Source organism: Chelmon rostratus, chromosome 3 (assembly GCF_017976325.1).
Source record: "Chelmon rostratus isolate fCheRos1 chromosome 3, fCheRos1.pri, whole genome shotgun sequence".
Taxonomy (NCBI): Eukaryota; Metazoa; Chordata; class Actinopteri; order Chaetodontiformes; family Chaetodontidae; genus Chelmon; species Chelmon rostratus.
In genome coordinates, this window is record NC_055660.1 from 3,120,755 (window position 1) to 3,142,847 (window position 22,093).

The following is a 22,093-nucleotide window of genomic DNA, read 5'->3' on the forward strand; positions in this document are numbered from 1 at the left end:
TTTTGTTTCCATGCTGTATAATAGTTCCTGTATGTCCCATTCTCCCAAGCTTTAAATTATAAAGTCATTATTGTGCTTTAGTTTTGTAGTGATTTACAGTATAAACTGGGAAAAATAGTAACAGAAGGTTAAAAGTAACAATGATAATGAACATGATAATTTCTGTAAGACAGACACAACCATGTAGAATCAGTCAGGACAGTAACTCAGGAATCATGAGTTAATGATGAGTTTGAAGAGGGATTTAAAGCATGCTAAACATTTTTGTCGTTATCTTTGGGAACACATGGGTTTACCCTGCAGATTGGTTCGAGGTGGATGGCGCCACCTAGTGGCAGCTCACTGATATTGTCAAAGCATCTGTTTGTGATCGTTGACTTGAGTTTTCCAAATTCCATCACCCAATTATAAAAGCCTCCAGTAAAGGCATAAATTATCCATTTTAATCAACAGACACTCTCCCTACATTAAATTGGGGATCAGATGTATCATCACTCATCTATAGAAGCACATTTCTGCCATCTGAAAAATAATCCACCACCTCAGTTTTTTTCTATTATTAAGTGCTTTTTATCTAAAAAACAAGACTTATTGCCTCATAATTATGACAGTATCTTACAATCACTCAGATTAACATAACTGACTGTTCATTTACTTTGTCATAAAACTGTATTTAGTGTAGTTTGTCCTCGTCAGACAGGAAACACCTCAAATTCTTTCCATTAAAGAAAACCCCTCAAAGCCTGAGAGGACGTTAAAATAAACGCTGACGTATGTTCACACCAGCTTGTTGCTACAAGACAAAATATGAAATCTCGGCAGGAGAATGGTTTTTCCGTTTCCAGACTATAATGGATGTCTCTGTTCTGGCTCCTCATCCCGAGCTCTGACAGTGTTCATTTTCAGGTTTCCTTATGTAGCAGAACATATTATTTATTGAGCTTACGTGAAACAAGCCAGTTTATCAAAGCTGAAAAAACCTGATTCAAATTTATTGTATCAGACATTCCTACATGTGCATCATAGTAAAGAAGAGGACAGAGACACCACTAATCAGACTTACCATTCTTTTATATCACAAAATAGCAATGCTGTTATTTCTGCTGGGTATAGTGTACAATATATTGATACCTCCCCCCCGTCACCCTACATATACACAACAGGACAGATAAAAGATCACAACATTATACAAGAAGCAACAGCTGAGTCGTGTGCCATGTTCAATACTGTAGCCCTCTTTCTCAAAAGCTTTACATTAAAGAAGACTTTCTCAAGAAGCTCAGTTCAGCCGCTCCCCATTCACTGCAGGGATAAAGTGCAATAGAGGAAAAGTTTACACCAACAGAGGAAAGCACATGTGACAAGAGAACAAAATGAAATACATGATAGTTTTGATTAACTAGAAAACTGTTGGGTCGCACTTTATTTTACAGGTCCACAATTTCAGAATACATTTTGAACACTTTCAAATAATTTCCTTTAAAGAACGACATATTTTTGTGCTAATTCTAAGGAAATAGAGACAGTGTTCAATTGACACATTCAATTAATTTAACCTTGAGAGTCTGATTTTTTTCTTATTTCTTTTTGTCTATAGGTACAATTGAACCGCCATCACAAGTTTCTTTTTCTTAGCTGTTAAGTAAGAATTGTAGCTAATTACAATGTGTTATACTGTGAAGTTTTTTACTGGTGGATGTGCTGTTTTGTGCTTACTCAGTATGTTGTTTTATTGTGTTTTTAGGGTGCATTTTTAACATCTGACCAGGGACTCTGACTCATTTCTGTTGCTCAATGAACACAGTCCCTGACAGGTAAACAAATAAAATGACTAGCTGAACAAATATGGAGAATAAACTTTACAATATTTTGTTTAAAAGGAGCTTTTTTTTTTTTTAAGGATGTTTCTATTCCCCTCAAATTAACACCACATAACATAGTTTTTTTTTTCCAGGAAACTTGTTGGAAATTATTAGGAAATCAAGGACACATAAAATGAAGTGTTAAGCAGTGTTGCAGGTACAATTAGGATCAGCAATCTTGTGTTACTTGACAAGTACATTGAATGCCTTCACATGTAGTACGCCAAGGTCTTTTAAAATTCCTCTGAACTCTTTTTATATAAGAGTTGTTATTGAAACACTGTAAACAGACACAACAGAGACGTCCTCATAGCTTTAAGTTGCTGTGTAAAAAGAAGGCCTTAATCCACCTTTAGACAAACTCACTGTTAGGCAGTATGCAGCCAGAAAACGGGTGTGCTTCGCTTTATCTTGTTGCTACGTCGACCAAACAAATGGTCGGATGGAGTCAGAGTCGCTGTTGCGTTTGTGCGTACATGTGAGAAGGAGTCAGGATGACAGAAGACTCGTGAATTCAAAGCCAGCGCCGACTTGAACGAGCAAGACGGACGAGGAGAGCAGCAGATGGTGATGTTGTCGGGTGTTTCTGGGTTATCTTATGTATTGTGCTGTCGTTATCCATGTGAGCTGATGTAACATACACAAGCTTAAAGGTCCAGATTAGGCTGGCTGATACTTAATCATCTGTATCTGCAATGTGCTGGCAGGAATCACAGTCATCCTCCACCTTCATAAAGCCAGCGGTGAACCAGGCGACTACCACCGTAGTCTCTGACAGACAGTGAAAACGTACATTCGTCAACACTTCCACACATTTCAGTCGGGTTGAAATCGTAGGTTACGTGTCAAACTGGTCAGTATGTGCTAATAGTTGAATATAAAGTGAGGTAATGTGAAAACTGTCAAGCTTTTTCCCAGCTGCAGGCAGTATTTCACTGTTAAACACTGCTGTCAGAACCAAAATATTCTCTTCTTACTGTAGAGGCCGGCATTATGTGGAAAGTGTTGTGTGTGGATATCAAGCTGCTACAGCCAAGAACACACAGTCTCACAAAAGAGGAGAAAGAAATAAAGAGCCCCTCCTAAAATAAACACTTTCACGAAACCCCGAAACATTTGCCCCTACATTCAAAGATCCTTCCATGGTTGACCCAAACAGGGGAGTGTGCACATGTGCCTGTTATATAACGAGTCCCAGCGGCTGCAGGACAGAATGGAAACAATGACTGGAAGTGAAAAAACCCCAGTTAAATTCCACTGGCTCCACGGAGTCAGTCAGCGGGCCTGCACTTCATCAGTGTGCAAGTCTACAAGAATGTGAGAGGAAACAGATCCAGGCGAGTGCTGGATCCTGGTGATCTCGCTCGATGTGACAGCGCTGAAAAGGTACGACTGACAGGACTACAGCAGAACAACAAGGGGAAAAGCAGAACATTAATTCTACTATAAGAGATGAGGAGTTAACAGTCACCACGGGAGTCTAAGAGCACGTCCGCACCACGCCGGCTAAATTTAAAAAATGCTTCTTTCCTCCTTTTTTTGGTTCTGGTCCACTCTAAGCTGGGGTCCTTCTCACCCCAAAAACAGAGCGGCAAGTTCTTGAAATGCTTCATGTCTGCTGGATACTTGCTGCTGCTTCTCTTGACTCAAACTCCAAATAAAAGGCTAATCAGAATGACTCCACGTCAGTTTTGATTGGCCTTTGCATTCACTTCATTGTTGAAAGCTACCTGAGTGGCAACCTGCTTTATTCTTGGGCTTTTAATTAAGATTAAGGTGAAGACACCAGAATAACAGAAAAGGCTCTGGCAGGTGCTTTCGGCCTCAGCAGAGTAAACAGCAGTCTAACTCATTCCTTAGCACACATTGAGCTGTGATGCAGTTTTTCATGGATGAAGAAAAAGAACAAAATGTACTGTTCAAGTGTTTTCTGTGTGGAGGTCTTTGTGAAAACCCCTGACCCAGAACGCGCTCGGCCTGCATGCATGTCGCTGTCTAAAATTAGCCGGCTCGGCATGGACGCAGTCCAAACAAAACTTCTCAAGTATTCCACAACTGTAAACATCTTCATGCTGCGAGCTTTTCATCGCATGGTCGGAGCTTCAAATTCCTCAAACGAAAAGCACGACCATTTCAAATGCATCTCATTTGTTGGGGAATTCACAGCTCCGTCTTTTTCCACCGCAACAAACGGTCCCTCTTTCAGCTGTGAGCCATCCAAGTCCTCATGTTGTACCCTTGGTCTCATATCATGAACACATTCAGTCTGTTTGACAGCCAGGGGACTCATGAGGAACAACTACAAGGTTTAAAATACGACTGATCATCTTGGCACAGAGACTTTTTGACATATTGGCTGGTGCCAAGTGTAGGAAGTTTGTGTAATGTATGTGCACACTGCCAGGATTTGGTAGTGGCGACTGCCAGCTGCATGCAGCAGCAGTGTGAACACAGATCCTGCAGACGGCAGCGACTGATCGCCAGCGTCATGCGTTGTGATAACCTGCAGCTCAGCAGCAGCTTCAGTAGGGCAGTGGATGACATCACTTCTAAACCGCTTGTGGCGAGCTATGATTGTCAAATGTGAGACAAATCTGCGTTGTGTTTGGTTAGTTCAGTTAGAACAGCAGGAATATTCGGTTGGTAAAATAGAAGCGAAGGTCTCACAAAATCGCAACAGAAAGTTAGATTAAGAAATTACAGCATTAGGTGTGCATACGTATTCCTCAAATGTCACATGACCACATGAGCTTAAAGACGAGTCAAAGGGAAAAATAACATGAACCCACGTCTGAAGCTGGAAAATTGCTGGTGGGAATTCACACCAAACTGTCAGGGACGGCTGATAAAGGCTCGATACGTGTACCCATCACAACAGTAAAACCTCTGGAATATGTTGGCAGTGATCTCGTACCAAGAAATCAAACAATCCGCACTCGTTTTTGGAAAGATTAAAGCTGCAAACTGGCATTAAGGAGGCCCTGCTGCTCCTGTGCTTGTGTGTCCAGCAGCAGGTTCGGGGTTGCCAGCGTGAGGAGAAACGTATTCAGCCTTCTCAGTACTGCGAAGGGCTACAACGCTGTATGTGCCTTTCAGATGCTGGAGTTTAAGGATGTGAAAAGATAACGTGGGCCACCACAAGGAGAGAGCTGCGATTGGCTGTCTGGTCACCGTGGCAGTCAAACCAGCAACATGTTGAGGTGTGACTGCTAGAAAACGAGCAAGCAGCATGCCCACTGATGCGGGAGAGACAGCACTGGGTGTTTTTGTGCTGCGGTGTTTGTATTGCTCATTTGCCCATCTTCTGAGAAGTCACGTCCCTCAGGGGGGAAGACGTGGCGAACCTCTGGGCCCCCCCCCCCGTTCGCTCTGTCCCGCTCTCGTTCTCCTTCTCCTGGTGATTTGTGCTTTTTTTCCTCAGCGTCGACCGGGTCAAGATTTGGTTACCTCGCATTCACATTCCGGCTCCGTGGACAGCTCTACCTCAGACATGCCGACCTCCACGGCCATGATAGAGGTGTCTGAATCACTGCTGAGCGGGGGCTGGTGCTCACCTGAGGAGGGAGACAGGGAGGTCATTCATTACTCGACAGGTTGCATTTATACCAGCGTTTCTGAATGGGGACAATGTTCTACAGTCAAGTCCTTGGGCAACAGTGACAAACAGTGTCATCATCTTCTTCATCCAAGCTAACCATGATGAACCAGTCAGCAAACACTTATGGAGCAACACTTCTGACTTTTTAGCGGCCTGCTGTGGCCAGAAGTGATGCTTTTGAGACCCCTTTCACACTATGATTGATCCCTTTCACACTATGATTGACCCCTGTCACACTATGATTGATCCCTTTCACACTATGATTGATCCCTTTCACACTATGATTGATCCCTGACACACTATGATTGATTCCTATCACACTATGATTGACCGCTGTCACACTATGATTGATCCCTGTCACACCATGATTGACCCCTTTCACACTATGATTGATCCCTGTCACACCATGATTGACCCCTTTCACACTATGACTGACCCCTGTCACACTATGATTGACCGCTGTCACACTGTCGTCCTGTGTGCAAAAATGAGCTACTTAAAAGAATATATTGACTTTTATTCCAGTCTGTCTTGGTTATGTACTCCCAGGCTCACGAGTGCATCAAAAGCGTTGCTGAAAACTTTCCCACTGGCCGTGAAGTGAAGTGAACTGTAGCTGACAAGAAGGCCGTCTGAAGTTAATGTGATGCTAGTTAAAGGCTTCAGCAGCCAAAACAAGTGGATATTCTCTAAAGTTGATTCTTTTAGTAGGAAACGTCTTTGTGTTACTATCTCTCTGCTGTGGCTCAACAAGTAAGTCTGGGAAAAACACGAGAGGGAATTTTGGGCGCCAGACTCTGGAAAACACCCACTTGATCTGGACAACTGAAGGCGTCAGTATGCTTCAACCAAAGTGCTCGTCTGAAGGTCCTGCAGCATCTGTGTCAGGTGTGTGGAGGTGAGAAAGTAAGCAGGTTTGCAACTTGACTTGCTTCATTTTTCACACAGTTCCTCCTGACACTCGTGCTTACAAGAGAGGGCAACACCGTGAAGTCAGGACGGTCTAAAGGTGAGTGCTTTTATCTCAATGTAAACAATTATAGCATCGACGTACGGCAGAAAGCTCAACGTTTGGAAAAGGTGGTGCACTGCTAAAAGCAAAATGTGGCCAAGAGTGACACGAAGTGACTTAAACATCCACTGAAGCTTCTGCTCCAGTCAAGAGACAAACTATTTCATGAAACAAACATAAAAGTCGTACATTTCCAACATATTGTTTGAAGTTTGACTCAGTTAGCTACGAACGGCGTCAGACTGGAGAATTAGTGCCACCAGCTGTTTATCCTGATGTGCTGAGCTGCTAATATTCACTCAGCAGCAGTGAATGGAAACCTGGATTAATTTGCATTTTCTTTGGCAGATTTTCTGGAAATTCATTTACAATTTGCGCAGCATTTGGATGGAACGAGGGCTTCTGATGTCGGGCTTTTGAATGTGGCTGTTCAGTAAAGCTGTAAATGACGAGGTCAGACAACACATCACATGAACTCATTCGCTTTGATCATGCTGACACCTTTTGACTTCTGCAGCCTCCTATTTGCTTCGGTGGAACGTCTTTTTCTCCGTCTCTTTTACTAAGAAGGAATCTTTTCATGGAGGACAAATTACTACAAAGGCCAATAACTCAGTCAGTGTACAAACTAGCATGTGAGCAATGTGTTAAGATAGATAGATAGCAGGGAAAAAACCCAGACAGCAACAAGCAAGTAACACTTTCCTGCCACAAAATCAGCTCTTGTTCTGGGACCCTGATTGCAGCACACAGCCGGTAAATGGCCGACTCTGGAAAGAATGATTGCTGCAATGGCATTAACGACAGCGCTCATTATTCAGGCTAAGGGTGCCACACGATCTGCCCTCCATCACTGCCAAACCACAGCGGCAGAAATCCTGACAGATCGGCTTGTTCGTCTCACGCTAACTGCCTGTCAGTGACATCGTCTCCGTCAGCTCAATAGTGCAGTGACATACAACACGTTGCTTCTAATTTACATACTAATTAGTCTTGAGGAGGATACCTCGCGGCGAGCTGATCTACTGCCTGTCGAGCACACAGAAGCAAACCCAACTCCTGACTGCCTCGAAGAAAAGCCCCTTGATGGCAAGTTTGAAAGTACTACATCACAATGAGGTACTGCTTTAATGTTCAGTGTTTAGCAGAACAAATACCAGCCTTATATTTTTGCCTCCAGGTAGCGCCATCACATGAACATGAATCCACTCCTGCAGAAGCAGGATGGAGCACAATATCCACGTGGTGGTGTAGCTGGAACTAAATTCTAGGGCTTCAAATAATTATTTTCTCCTTTGATCAATTAACTGTGTGGTTGTTTTCTGTCCTTTTGTCTTTGTTTGATAGTGCAGGAAAGAGGGAAGAGTGGGAATGACATGCAGCAAAGGGCTGTTCTTCCTTTCAAAAGGCTTCGAGTGCTGTGAGATTACTGGACCGGAGGTGTGGAGGTCTATCCACAGATTTCTGATGATGTTCAGGTCGGGGGGCTCTTGAGGTAGTCCATTGTGGATGTTGAGGTGGGATCGTTATCTTGTTGTATAAGCCATCCTCTTTTCATCTGCAGCTTTTTTACACAGTGTGATGTTTATTTGTGTTTATTTGTAGAATTTGCTGGTATTTAATTGAATCCATTCTTCCCTCTACCAGTAACATGCTCCCTGGGCCACTGGCTGCAACACAAGCCCAAACCATGATCAATCCACCCCTGTCCTGCACCCTTTTTTCTCCAAGCATAGCTTTGCTTATTACGATCAAAAAGTTATTTTTTACTTCATCAGTCCACAGGACTTGTTTCTAAAGTGCATCAGGCTTGTTTAGTTGTTCCTTTGCACTGTTTGATGCTGAATTTCGTGGTGATGATGCAGAAAAATTTTCTTATGATGACTCTTCCATGAAGCTCACATTTGTGCAGGTGTAGCTGCTTTTAATAGGTTGCATCAATTCTAAATACAAACAACACCACATCCATCTTATCAAGGTTGTTTTTACAAAATACAACGTTCAATCTTTCCCTGTTAATGGATAAAGGGTTTGAATCTGTGTGTGTGGACACTGTTTGGACGTGCTGAGCAGCAGCACTTAGGCACAGTTTAATCAGATGACTTTTCTTTACCTCCAGGTCTTCAAACACAGTAAAAGTTTAATTATAAACCCAAAGCTGACCGTAACCAGATCTCTGAGTGCTCAAGAAATAGCAGGAACAACAATAAAACCACTTGGAAGTGTAATTACATCAAGCTGGACAGACCAGAAGCAATTTGTAAAAAATTCCACTGTCATTAAACCCATGTACCATAACTGGCCTGCCGAATTTATTATTTCCTGTTTATTGGATTTACTGTTTTGGCGTAAAAATGAGAGCTTTATTTTTTTCGCACAAATGCAGATAAACGTTTCTTTCTATTATTCTTTATATACAACAATAAAACTAATCTTATTAAAATCTTTTCCCGGTTTATTCCTCCATCCACCCGCAGCAAACCTTTAAAGCCCCCGCAGCATCCCTCCTATGTGGAAATGTTTTGGCTTCAGATGGCTGAAGAAACACGTGTGTGAGCACGTGCATGGAGCGCTGATAGCTCGCAGATGTTTAGCAGTCATCAGTCAAAGTAACAGGTGCTAAAATGGGCAACGTGATTTAACATAACAAGTATTTTGGTTGTATGTGGGTTAGATCGTGAGTTTCTGCAGAGGGAACACTGTTCTTACCCTCCTGTGTTGCTCAGGAGGATCTGTGGCTGCTGGCCTGATTCAGACCTCAGAATAAACTACTCAACCCTCAGATGACAAGAATGACTAAAGGGGTATGAAACCAGAACCAGTGCGCAGTAAGAAATCTGATTTCCTCTGGACATATAGACAGAAAACATTGCTTCTTTTGCAGAATGTTGTGGCAACAAGCAGACGCCACACGCTGCAGAGCCGGTGGTGATAACTCTGGATTAAAACTGAACTTCCCATTAGCTATATGTCAAACAGTCAGTGTGTGACTTACTGCTGGCGATGATGCGGCTCTCCTCTCCTGCCTGAGGTTCTGTCTCTGCATTAGGATGGAGCTGCTGCAGGCCTATCACTCTTCCGGCTGGATCCAGAACCACTGAGCTCTCGTTAACGGTGATGTCGCTCGCCCCGCTGATGGGGTTGGTGGGCGGACCCCCGACGGACGTCTCGTAGTCTGGAGGAACATCGTCTGAACAGTCTGCATTGAGCTGGAACACGCCAAACATGTCTTAGAGGAACTCTCCTGCACGCTACGTTCATTACTTTGATCTTTTGCACTTCAGAGTTAGATTAGTCCTGACAGGACTAATATTTAAATATGCATGTATGTAAAGGACCTTACTGGGATTCCCAAAGCTTTGAGGATGTTCATTTTACACATGGGGCACGTCCGGTGGTCTTGCAGCCACGGGTCTACACAGTGCTTATGGAAGACATGCCTGACAAAACAAGAAGGCAGCACTCAAATAAAAAAACATCTGGAAACAAATGGCAGCTAAAAGGCAGTGCACTGTGATGTGTGAAGGCATCGGTAGCTACAGTGCACGTGCAGACAGACACACCGAGCTGTTAAGCTACAGTATGTACAGCAAAGATCAAACCTTACCTGCATGGTAATATCCTTACAACATCATTAGGCTTATAACCTTCAATGCAAACTGCACAGTTGTCAAAGTCTGACTCCGTCTCCTAAAACACAGAAATATACGAGACACTAAATTCATCTGCAAACTAAATAAAATAAGTACAGTATAATTTAAATGTCTCCTGTTTTAAACGCCTGCATACTTTCGAACTTGCTGTGGGGCTAAAGATGCTATGAAGTTTATGTGAAACGTTCTGTGGCAGCGGGGGAACATCATTTACCTTGTCTCCTTTCTTAATGGTGTGTACTTGCAGCTTACTGATGGCCTTTTTGGCAGCATCTCCCAAACGCCTCTGCAGACATAAAAAACTTTATTACTGACACCAGCAGGTTTTTAACAGTGGACGAAAAAACATCAGTGACTCAGCGGTATGCAGGCATCTCATTGGCCTGTTCATGTACAGTAAATTCTGCTGATTGAATCGAAGCATGTTCACACAGAGATGAACTTTCACAAGATCAAACAGCAACGAAGGCTTGAGATTCGTCTGTTCCGCTTCTGAACATTTGCTTTGCTGTAAGTGATAAACAAAGGAGAGCCGGCATCTGCTGTGTGTTGAGAAAATAGATGAGAGTATAAAACACTGAGCCGCAGGTAGAAAACCACTGAACTGACTTCACACAGATCTGGGGGACAAACTGTACACCAGTTACTTTTAATACAATGTGACTTTCAAAATAAGAGTCATGAGACAAAGTAACCAGCTTCAACTCTTGGAAGTCGTGACTGCCTGGACGGCTGAAGGGTATAAAGGGAGCTGGCTGCTGCGGTGGTGCGTGTGTGCAACAATGAGGCCAAATGTGTCTTAAAATGTTTTTTTTAGAGGTACTGATTTCCTGGAAACTAACAAACTGCCTCTTTAACGCCTGTAAATCTTTTCCACAGGCAGCAATTAACTGGACAAATTTATGACTGCCTGTTTATTAAAGGTAAATTCAGGGGAAATCTGTGATTGTTGAACCTCTCTCAGGTCTATTTTTGGACTGACAGGGATAAAAACCTTCGACCGGTTTCAGAAACATGATTAAAGAAAGATCTCTTGCCTGGCATAAAAGAAAATGATGGCAATAATAACCATCAGAAACACTGGAGGAACAGACGGCGACAGACTCACAGAACGGGCAAGTGTTAATTATCAGACGCATCAACATGCTCTGACTGGTGTAGCTTGGGAGTAAATTGAGAGCAGGTTTGTTCAATATGGCTGAATTCTTTGTACAACATAAATCAACACAATTCAAAGTGAGAACGCAAACAATGGTTGTCACGGCACCGGCTCCTATCATAAGAACTGCCATTACAGACGTCACAAGAACGTCAGAGGCGGCCATTCATAATAAAGAGACAGCAACGGCAAGCATTTACACTGAGGGCTCAAAGGGCCAAAAGCTGAGCTGGTTGATGGTTCGCTGGTTTGCCACGTCTCTGTTCGGACAGCTGTCAGGCTAATTCTGGCCCTACAGAGCCGACAGCAGATGGAAAAATTCAAGGGCCAAAGTCACGAGTGAGACCACGGCACCGCAGCACTGTCAGCATCCCGACAGGCACATAAACATCAGCTCAGAGCTCACAAAGTGCACACAGTCATACCTGGTTGCGGTCTCGTGCGTTAGCGTAGCGGAACCTCTGGATGTAGTAGAAGACGAGCCAGGCGAGGGAGATGATCATGAGAACGATGAAGGAGATGGAGACAAACACTACCGACGTTCTGCTCACGTACTTCTGCAGGTTACGGGTTCCTATGGTGATGTGCAACGTGATCACGATGTGCTGCTCCAGCAAGGCCACAATCTCACGACCTTTCGGCTCTGGGATCATGATGGCCACGATGTCGCCCGTACCTGCGCGCACACAGGAGGTACCGGGTTAGATGGTCGGTAGATGAATCAAAGCCATCGGCATCTCTGACGACACTGAAGTCACTCAGCAGCGAGTCCGGGGGTCAGGAGTTTTAACCACCTGAGCAGTTTAAACTTTTTTTTAGATATCTTCAAATATGATTTTCAGACAAAATTTAATAAAAATAAAATAGGAATATAGTATTTCTCCTGACAGAATAAATTGAAACAGCACTCAGCGAGCTACAGTTCACAGAAAACACAACATGAAACAAATGAAAAAATATAAGAGGATGTTTGTAATGTTTTTTTGGATCATTTCTGCAGCTGCAAGGATTAATCAATTAATCAATAAATAATTGGACAGAAAATTCATCTGCAACGATTAGAATTATTTGCTGCTTCCAGCTTCTCAAATGTGAGGATTTGATCCTTTTCTTTGTCACATACGACAGTAAACTGGAAATCTTTGGGCTTTGGGCTGTTAGCCAGACATTTTCATTATTTTCATACATTTTATAGGCAAAACTATTGATCAAACAATCGCAAAATAATCAGCAAATTAATCAATAATGAGAACAATCATCAGTTTTAGACCTAATTATGTCAAAATGCTCAAACAAATAGAAACAGAAATTGCCAGGAAGAAAGAAGTTAATGAAAACCATCTGAAATTTGTTTTGTTTTTTTTGGCAAAACAAGAGGAAAGAGATAAATCACAATAAAATCACAACAGAAAACAACTTTTTTTACAGACCAGCTGATGTTTGGCATCAAAAGTGAGAATAACAACATCTTTACCTTAATAACACCTAAATGCTATTACTGCATACAGCCTTGGTTAATAATTACAGCAATGTGCAAATGCTCTGAAAGCTTCTTTACACAGTAAGACGCCGGCCTCCAGCCCTGGGATATAAAGAATTGTGCTTTAAAGCAGAGCAGCTGTGAAAACTCAGGTCCTGGGAGCTTAGGCCAGACAGACCAACTAAAGCCTCACCGTCTGTGTAAGAGGCTTCCTGAAAGCAACCTTCTGTTGCTCTGCACGTCGTGCACGATGACGGCTTTTGCACCGCAGAGTCATCGAGCATCTTTCGACTCCTCGAGGATGTCCAGGAGGAACGACGCATTTACAGGACAGGACCTCTATGGGACTTGCAACAGAAAGGGGGCTCCTAGCGTTAGCATTAGCTTCTCACCCTCTCAGCAGTTCTGTTTCCTGTGGTGACGGATAAGCTTCGCCTCCTGCCTCTACAGCTACATCACACTCTGAACAGAAATGTTGCTGCATGTGACTGTATACATCTATAAAAATGTAATAACGTTCACCAAGATGCAACTTTTATTTTGCTGACTGATTCATGCAAAAAAACAGATTTGTCAATCAATTTTTATTTAATCTCGTCACAAAAATTCCTGGAAGAACCTCAAATATCATGTTTTGTCTGAGCAACAGTCTGAAACTCAAAGATATTCAGACTACAAAGCCTCACATTTCAGAAGCTGCAGCGTTAGAATAATCTCTGCTTGATCAATTTGATTTGAACAATTAGCAGATTATTGAAATATCTGACAATTAATTTTCTTCTGATTAATCAATCAAGTAGCTCATTATTTCAGCTCTGATATAGACAAACATGAAAAAAAGACACTATTAGATAATATATTGATCCGGCTGATGCCGATATATATTCTCATATCACAGAAGTACTGGTATTGGTAATAAATCTGGGGATATGCTCTCTCTGCAGTACAGAGATATGATCAGGTAATTTAAAAATAGTTTCTGACATGTTATCAGATTTCTAACTCTTAAATAAAGCTCTATTCTATTTTATGTGAAGTTGTCGATAAATGACACATAAAGCTTGAACAACGCTGCAGTTTTTAGACACAACGAGGGAATAACGAGGCTTTTCAGCGGCAGGTTGTCGGTTCCATCAAACGCCTGAGAAACTGTTACATCACTTTCCTCCTGCCGCCTGTTTATGGCTGCGTGGAGTCACAGTGGCTCCCCGTGGTGCTTCGCTCCTTCTATCAGTCGCCATGAACAGAAGCTTTATTCAACCTGCCATCGTCAACCGCACCTCCTGTGCAGCCTGCCAGACACACAATGCCATAACAAATCCTCACGCACTGCACAGACCCCTGCACTGAGCTATTTTAACATTATTTTCTGGGCTGAGCTAACGCTTGCAGAGAATATGCTGTTTGTGTTTGTTTTTTCAGAGGAATTAAAGGCTTTGAAAACAACAGATATGCTACATGTTCAGGATGTGGCTGCAAAGCACTATTGCTGTCATGCTCACAAATCCCTTTATGTAACAGGTTTGTTGTAAAATCTGAACAGCTGCTGCATTTTATATGACCAGGGCTGAGAAGTCAGAACGATATCATTCACCAGCCATTTGGACCGTTTTATTTTCATGCATATGCAAGAATTAGCATCATGCTCAAAATTAGAAATTCTTGAAGAAAGAGAAATCATGAATATGGTTATAATGCAATATAGTTAACATATATTCTCAACAATTAAACAAATGTTTAAAATAACAATTTGCTATGTATATGGTAGAAATGGGTGTAAAGCACTTTATGCATACAATGCTCTGCAAAAACAGGCAGATCCTTACCCACCCACAGCCACACAGTAAGCCAACTGGCACTATCTCCACTGTTAGCACAAAAGTTTATCCCTGTATTTGTGGTGGCTGCTCCCTCAAAATGAGTGCATGTATATTTGAGCTTCTGAAGCAAAGCCTGCGACAAACAGCGACAGAGACAACAAAGGCTTGTGTTTGGAGAGCAAACAGATGGTAATGCGCTGCTGAACAACATCGTCTCCACAGAATCTCAGGTCACGAGCTGCCACACTTCTCCGCATTTTCTCAATGGCATGAGAATATAAATGAGGTAAGCATGTGGGAAACATTTGCAGGGTTTCTTAAATGAATGTTTTAAAATTAATTAAGAAATATGCTGATACCAAACAGATAATGTCGTTCTAGCCACCGTTAGACAACAGCTGACGTCAGTTTTCAACCATTTCCAAGCTAAAATTACTGTTTAATAGTGTTACACAAATGTATTGGCGCCTGTAAGTCAAACACACTGTTCATAATCAGGGTTGCAACGGTAGCCATCAGGTTATCCAATACACTGTTTTACCTAAAAGTATTTGGCAGATGTTCCTCCAGATGTTTACAACCTGTTGCTGTCTCTTCAGCAGCTGATCAATCAGGAAGTGATTTGTCAGGTGATTTGGAAACTGGCCACCACGTGAATGTGCTCTATCACCTGTATTCCCTAAAAACACAAGTTCATTCTCAAGACTTCCTGTCAAAATAAAAGCATGAATCCTCTTTTCTATTTATTCAATTCAATACTGATCACAAAAGAAATGGTTTATGAGAGCTGAATTTCTGCAATGATGTAGGTAGTTAATCCGAGGGCCTCGAACTGCTTCACACTTGCTATGTTTTCTTGTCGTGGGCGCCTGGAGGTGAAGATAAGATGGACCCTGGAGGAGTACCAGACTCCCCTGACAGCAGAGCAGGATAAACAAGTTTGACCTGCAGTTCCCACTTCTTTCTCTCCAAAGGTGCCGTGATCTCCGGCTGCTTTATAAAGACCGATGCTCTGCTGAGATGTCTGAGCTTTCGGTTGATGACTGAGCCCGTGTGTGCATGCTATGCTAAAATCTTCTCTGACCTGATATGCTTTGCATTAAACTTACATGTTCAAGTGAGGACGACTGAGACTCACTGAGTTACGTCTTCACTCGACAGAGAAGGTGGTCTGAGGTCGTTAGGAGGGGTGAGTTTTGCCATGTAACAATTCCCTTTGTAAACATTAACTCATGCCAAAAGGCAAATGAGTTCCAGCCCCTGTTGACTTTAAAACAAGCCTGTTTATGGCCAGCTTAAGCTTCATGGCCTGCAGAAATAAGGAAAGACATAACAAGTCATGTAAGATTTCCCTAAGCCTCCACTCTTATCTCCTTCTTCTGTTCACTGTGACGCAGAGCGGACAAAAATAGCTGCTGCTAAAACAGGAGGGCAGCGTCTGAGACTGAGGCTGAACTTGTGAAATCATGTGGAAGCAAGGAGGAATAAAAGCTGAATGGGTAAAGTTAGTGGACACAACCTGTTCGTTTCATTGGCAGGCTTTTGGTTTGCTGCAGAGCCGATAGCACTGAGGCACAGATTACTTTAGGATCAAGTCTTTGTTAGCAGCCGTGTGCTGACCTGAACCTGAGTTACACAGACTCAGCTACACTGTGGCTTCATCATGTGAGTATAAACAAAGAGATTCAGGGTCACTTCAGGGACATTTTTGAAAATCCACTTATTTCTTCCTTGAGAGAGTTGATTCCTCGCTCATAGCTTGGTTAGCGTAGCTTAGCATAAAGACTGGAAACGAAGGGAAACAGCTGGCCTGGTTCTGTCCTGTGGTAGCTTGAACATTAATTGGCATCTATGATATATCCACACAAAAACTGAAGCAGTTGCCAGGCAACCAGCAGAGACTCCAGGAAGCTACTGCGCAAAAGAAATAGTCCAGAACATCATCCCCAAAAAGCAAAGAAACAAGAGGTGCTGGAAGGCGTCTTTTTTTCCACCTTTTAGTTTGCCCTGGTTTCCAGTCTTTATGCTAAGCTATGCTAACCCTCTGCTGTCTTCATATCTGCATGTTTACTGTGCAGATATTAGAGGTATCAGTGTCAATCCTCTCATCTACAGTAATTATGAGCAACAAAACAAATGAGGCTGCAAAGTTTCAAATGGTGATATGAGATAAATCCACATATGCGACCTGGCTTTATGGTCCAAGGTTGAACATGACTCTCACACGGCTCAGGCTTAAATAACAAAGACCAGGACCACGAGAGGCTTCTGGCTCTGGCGACTGTGGATTTTACCGCCCAGCTGTGTTGGCTCTGGACAGGAAAGCGCTCCGCTCCGTCCTTGGCAGCCTCACATTCAGTCAAACACATTAAGATCTGCTCCTTTGTCACTGTGCTCTTTGTGATCACACCTCTCCTGGCCGCCATGTCTGTCTCTTACAGCGTCTCAGTTTATGTTTGTGTCGTGGCTCAAAGCAGGGCCTGCCGCCTTTCATGTTTTCCTGACACTTTGCTCGAGGAATAATAGAAATACATTAACGGAAAATATTCCATCACAAGTGAGAGACCTGCAAAACATTTTGCTTGAGGAAAGAAGTATTAACTGCAAACTGCATTACTTGACTTTTTAGGAACACTGGGGCACATACACTCACACGTAGATGTTGTTCGCCCCGCGTGTTGGCAAACAGCTGCCGGTTCGCACAGCTAGCAGACGTGGAGCAACATCAGCATTCATGTGAGGCTGTGTGTCTGGCCACCTGGTGAATTCACTCTATTTTTAGCTTTCCTTTGGTCTCCACCAACTCCTGAGACAAATATCTGGCACTTAAGCTGCTAAATCCTCCACTCTGATCACGCTGACTTTGTGTCTGTCTGCTGTTCGGTGCTGGCAGGACAGTGGGTGTTTTGTTTGGTAAAAACAGGTGTCTGCTGCAGGTGTAGGCGGTGAAACACTGCTGGTCATAAAGAAACAACAACAACAATGAGCTGAAAGCTGAAAGGTGCAGCTTTGGGTATCAGCTGCATGACGAGAGTTAGGTTGTTGATGCTTTAACAGCTTCTCCAGGTGATGCTACCAGAATCTGAGTGAAAGCTTTGAGGGCTAGAATTTATACTACCTGCTTATCACGAGCCTGTGACGCTTCTGCACAAAAGGACCATTTGGTTAAAAACATCTCGCAGTCAACTGGCGCCTTTTGTGTGAACATCTGTTTCTGTACAGATCCTTTTGTCAAAAAGCCTTCCACGCATTGTGCCGTCGTCCGGCACAGGTGTAGCCGTCTGGTCAGCCACACCTTCATGAAAACTAGCACCAAGCTGAGAGCCCATTTCCAATGGAAATACACGTCAAGCGGAAAACAAGGCTCTGCTCAAAGCGGCTGTGGAAGGCCTGAAAGTCAAGCTACACTCTCATAGATAAGACATCTAATGAGTTAAAAAAACATGTACAATAGAGCTGAGGGGTGACACCAAGAGTTAAACTCTTAAACAAAAAAAAAATCATTTTAACTGCTTTGCAAGCTTGGAAGAAAAAAGGTTTAGTCAGCTGCAGAGTTATTACTGAACAAGATGAAACGATAAACATAATGTATCTGTGCATGATGAGCTAAACAAAATAAGACGAAGAATAACAGGTTCAACTAAACTTCCTCTTGGATTCATTTTAAATCAGATTTGTAGAGTCAGCACATAAAACGTGGCTATGTTGTTTCATCATTTACTGGTCAAACCAACAAAGTGTCATGAACAAGCAGCAAACAAACGACTCTGCTTGGAGCTATTCAAACAGTGTTTGTCCAGTTCTCTTTGCATCAGCCTCAGCATGAAAAATAACAGAATGAAAAGTACAGGAGAGCACAGGCAACACCAGGAGAGACCACTTTACAAAGCAGAACCGGATCCGAGCCGCCGCGTCTGCAGGTGCGCGTGCTGATGCACCAAAAACTGATTATCTAGCACTTTCAGGATCATTGAACCAACAGAAAAAAATCTCAAAGAAGATCAATAAGGCATCAGAACGTTCATAAAAACACAAGAAGACTTTGTGGAAAGTGGGTATTTTTATCTGACACAGCAGTAACAAAAATGCTGAATGATAAGCCTGTGCTGTTAATGCTGTAATCCTACATAAACTCATTTCTCCTTTGGAGATACTTTGATACAGAATCAAACGATATGATGATATACATCATGTTCTTTGGTTTATTTTGTTGCGCCGCAAATCCCACTTTTTGCTGCAATATTTTCTCTATCTGGATGACGCCTTGCGCTTGTTTGCATGCCACGGATGCAGGCAGGAAATTTGCATGAAGGCAACACAAACAAATATGGAGGAGAGTGAACGCAACACAGAACCAGCCGAGACAAAATGAGGAGGGGCTACTTCTGTTGCATGGACGTGGTTTAGGTATGAGAAGTCTGCAACAGACCAGAACTTTGCAAATTATGCCACAGACCGATGCCTACAACAGACTCAGACAACAAAACCTCTTTCACTGGCCACACATGAATCATGTCAAACAGTTTGAGAGCCGGAAAAGCAGACGGAATTTACAAAAAAAGTTTTATAATCAGATTTCCATTGTTTGCATCACCTGTTCTTCAGCCCTGAGTAGTGTTTGCAGGTATTCCTTTCAGGCTGCACGCAGACCAGACAACCTTTAACAACTAGGTAATCAATCTGTGTGTAACCTGAGGAATAACTTAAGGTCACACTAACACCTGAGACTCAGGTGAGCATGTAAACATTTTAATCAACTCAGATCTGGTCTCATCTGGATTCTTTTGGCAGATCAGAAGCAGAAAACTGTGCAGAGAGACTCCAGAAAATCAACCTGAAACAATAAAAGTGAGGGTGACGATGACGTTCTGAGCCTTCCGGTTCAACTAAACTTCCTCTTGGATTCATTTTAAATCAGATTTGTAGAGTCAGCACATAAAACGTGGCTATGTTGTTTCATCATTTACTGGTCAAACCAACAAACCGTCATAAACAAGCAGCAAACAAACGACTCTGCTTGGAGCTATTCAAACAGTGTTTGTCCAGTTCTCTTTGCATCAGCCTCAGCATGTTTGCTGTCTGTCGGCTTCTTGGCACATTTCATTTCATTCTTTGTTAGAACAGTTCAATCATTCATTGTCATTATGGTCTAGTGCTTAGTAATTAGTGTTTTTAAGGAATCTGCACAGTACAGCAGCTAAATTAGACACAATATATTACAACTTATTTAACGTTTGACCTCATCAGCGTCATTGATTTTTGTAAATATCTGCTTATTCTGAATCTGATGCAGCAACACGTTTCAAACAAGTTGGGACAGGAGCAACTAAAGACTGAGAAAGATGTGGAACGCTCCAAAAACACCTGTTTGGAACATTCCACAGGTAAACAGGCTGGTTGGTAACAGGTGAGAGAATCATGATTGAAAAGCTCAGTGGTTCACAGAGAGGATGGAGCGAGGTTCAACACTTTGTGATCACATGATTGTATGAAGGAGATTAATACCTGGAGTCAGGAACACTTCTGGAAACTGTTGTCAGTGAAAACAGTTTGATTGTAAATGTTCTGTTTTAATTTATGTCCCAAACAGCGTCCAGACTTTTTGTGGAATGAGGGTTGTCGGCACATAAAGTTTATTTCACCAGGAACTGAAAATAAACAGAGTGAGTTGAGGGAATTGGGAAGCTGCGAGTAGTTTGAAGTGATTATTAGAGACTGCACCCTCGGGTATTTGGGGCTTCAGTATTGATCCTCTGTACTGTTCGGGCACCAAGTCAACTGTGTTTGTGGCACAGAGTATCGAGCACGAAGCGAAAGCTGCACTCTGTCTGGCTGTTTGTGTTTAGACAGGTTAGGTTTCTTTTCTGAAATGACAAGAAGGGAATGAAGGAATAGATCTCTTAAAATAAGACACAGGGGTTATTATATCAGGACACATCCTTCAAAGGTTGCACCCGCGTTTGAGATAAAACTGAAGCCAGACCCGCAGCGCATCGGTCCATCTGATCTTTTCTGCTTTACCAAGAAACAAATTGATTACTTGGCTGATTAGAGAGATGCAGAGAAGCCCCGGGAGCTCAGCGGGGGAATGGGAAACATTCATCTCGGTCACAGCTGCCCAACACTTCACAAGCACCTAATTCTGGACTCTCAGGCCTCCGTCACCATGACAGGAAACCCTGCTGCAGCTTGACAGGTTGTCTCTTACCTGGATGGGGCATCGTTATAGTGTCGTTGGCACCGATGGAGCCCACGTTGTAAATGACAACTGCAGACGCGTTGTGGTTTGCAGCGTTCCGGATTTTCTCTCGGTATGTGCAGTTCCCCGCAGCCACCAACGCCACCCAGGCGGTGCTGGGGGAGACAGGAGGGAACCTGACGCTCGGGTCGCACGCCTGTCTGTCCTGCGGGAGGGACGGCACCAGGACCAGACCTCTGGCTTCCCTCTTGGGCGAGTGCTCGCCATAGCGACCGCACTCGGTTTTCTCTGTCCTGACCTCCGAAGTGACGGGGTCCAGGTAGGTGATGTTGACAAACGCCGTGTACCACTCCTCCTTCTCTGCAACCGTGAAGTCCAGGCACAGCAGGTGGACGAAGCAAAACGACAGCAGCCACGTCGAGAGAGCCAGACTGCGGCAAGCTCGGATGAGGGACGGTGCCATGATTGCGCGGCCGGTTCGGGATGGATGCGGAGCTCCGGGTCTCCTCCTCACGGGGAAATTCGCACCACGTCCCGGTTATTTTTTTTTTTTACAGGAGGTGCAGGTTTAAACCTCCACCTTGCATCAGAGCCAAACACCGGCCCTCATGGACGAGGTGTCCTCAGAGTTTGGGAGCTCCGTGCAGGAGGGAGACACACACCACCGCCTGCAGGAGAGGAGGACGCCGTGTGTTGTTGTCCACCCTGAGCCGTCTCCCCTCCTCGCTCTGGATTGGCTCAGCGCTCGTCGGCACGTGACCTGGGCGTGGCCAAAGCTCCTCGGCGGCTCCGTGGCATGTGGAGAAACTAAAACACACATAAATCATGTAAAACCAGCACCAAAGACAAACAAACAGGTGAACATAACAGCTTTGCAATGAGCAGATTGCGCTGTTATTGCATTTTGACAGACGTCGTTCATTTCAGGATGTGACACGTGTGACAAAACTGGGGGAATGCTGGATTTGTTAGTACATTTGGGCTACATCGAGGGAGCCTGGACTGTGCCACTTGGAATAACTAGTCTTTCATAGACTTACAAAAAAAACATGTGAATTTATATTGTGTGATATTCCTTTTAGGTATGTGTCTCCTTAATTTCCCCATCTAGGGATTAATTAAGTCTTATCTTATATTCCATCTCACAATCAACTTCTGTTCACATGTGTTTGGTCTTTTGTTCTGAAAACAAGAACAAAACAAAACTTTCTGCAGGACAAATTAGATGCAACATCTCATGAAATCGTCAAAGAAGCTTAATCTGCCTTTCACAGACAGACAGACAGAGCAGCAGGAGCTGGGACGAGCCC

The 22,093-nt window shown here is 43.3% G+C and overlaps 1 protein-coding gene across 1 annotated transcript; it reads right to left on the bottom strand.

Annotated features, from left to right (window-relative positions):
• Window positions 1-1,810: 1,810 nt before the first annotated feature.
• rnf150a (ring finger protein 150a) lies at window positions 1,811-21,350 on the bottom strand. The gene is made up of 7 exons (XM_041933077.1): window positions 20,793-21,350; window positions 11,710-11,960; window positions 10,340-10,411; window positions 10,080-10,162; window positions 9,816-9,912; window positions 9,468-9,681; window positions 1,811-5,416 (listed from the first exon to the last, which is right to left on the bottom strand). Exons 1-7 carry the CDS (start codon window positions 21,244-21,246, stop codon window positions 5,295-5,297), a joined length of 1,293 nt encoding a protein of 430 aa, XP_041789011.1. The 5' UTR covers window positions 21,247-21,350; the 3' UTR covers window positions 1,811-5,294.
• Window positions 21,351-22,093: the final 743 nt, after the last annotated feature.

Coding starts and splice junctions, on each gene's coding strand:
- rnf150a (XM_041933077.1), bottom strand. CDS start 21,246: ATGGCACCGTCCCTCATCCGAGCTTGCCGCAGTCTGGCTCTCTCGACG. Junction 10,163..10,339: donor CCATTAAGAAAGGAGACAAG/GTAAATGATGTT, acceptor TCTGTGTTTTAG/GAGACGGAGTCAGACTTTGA. Junction 5,417..9,467: donor GAGCCGCATCATCGCCAGCA/GTAAGTCACACA, acceptor CTCCCTCCTCAG/GTGAGCACCAGCCCCCGCTC.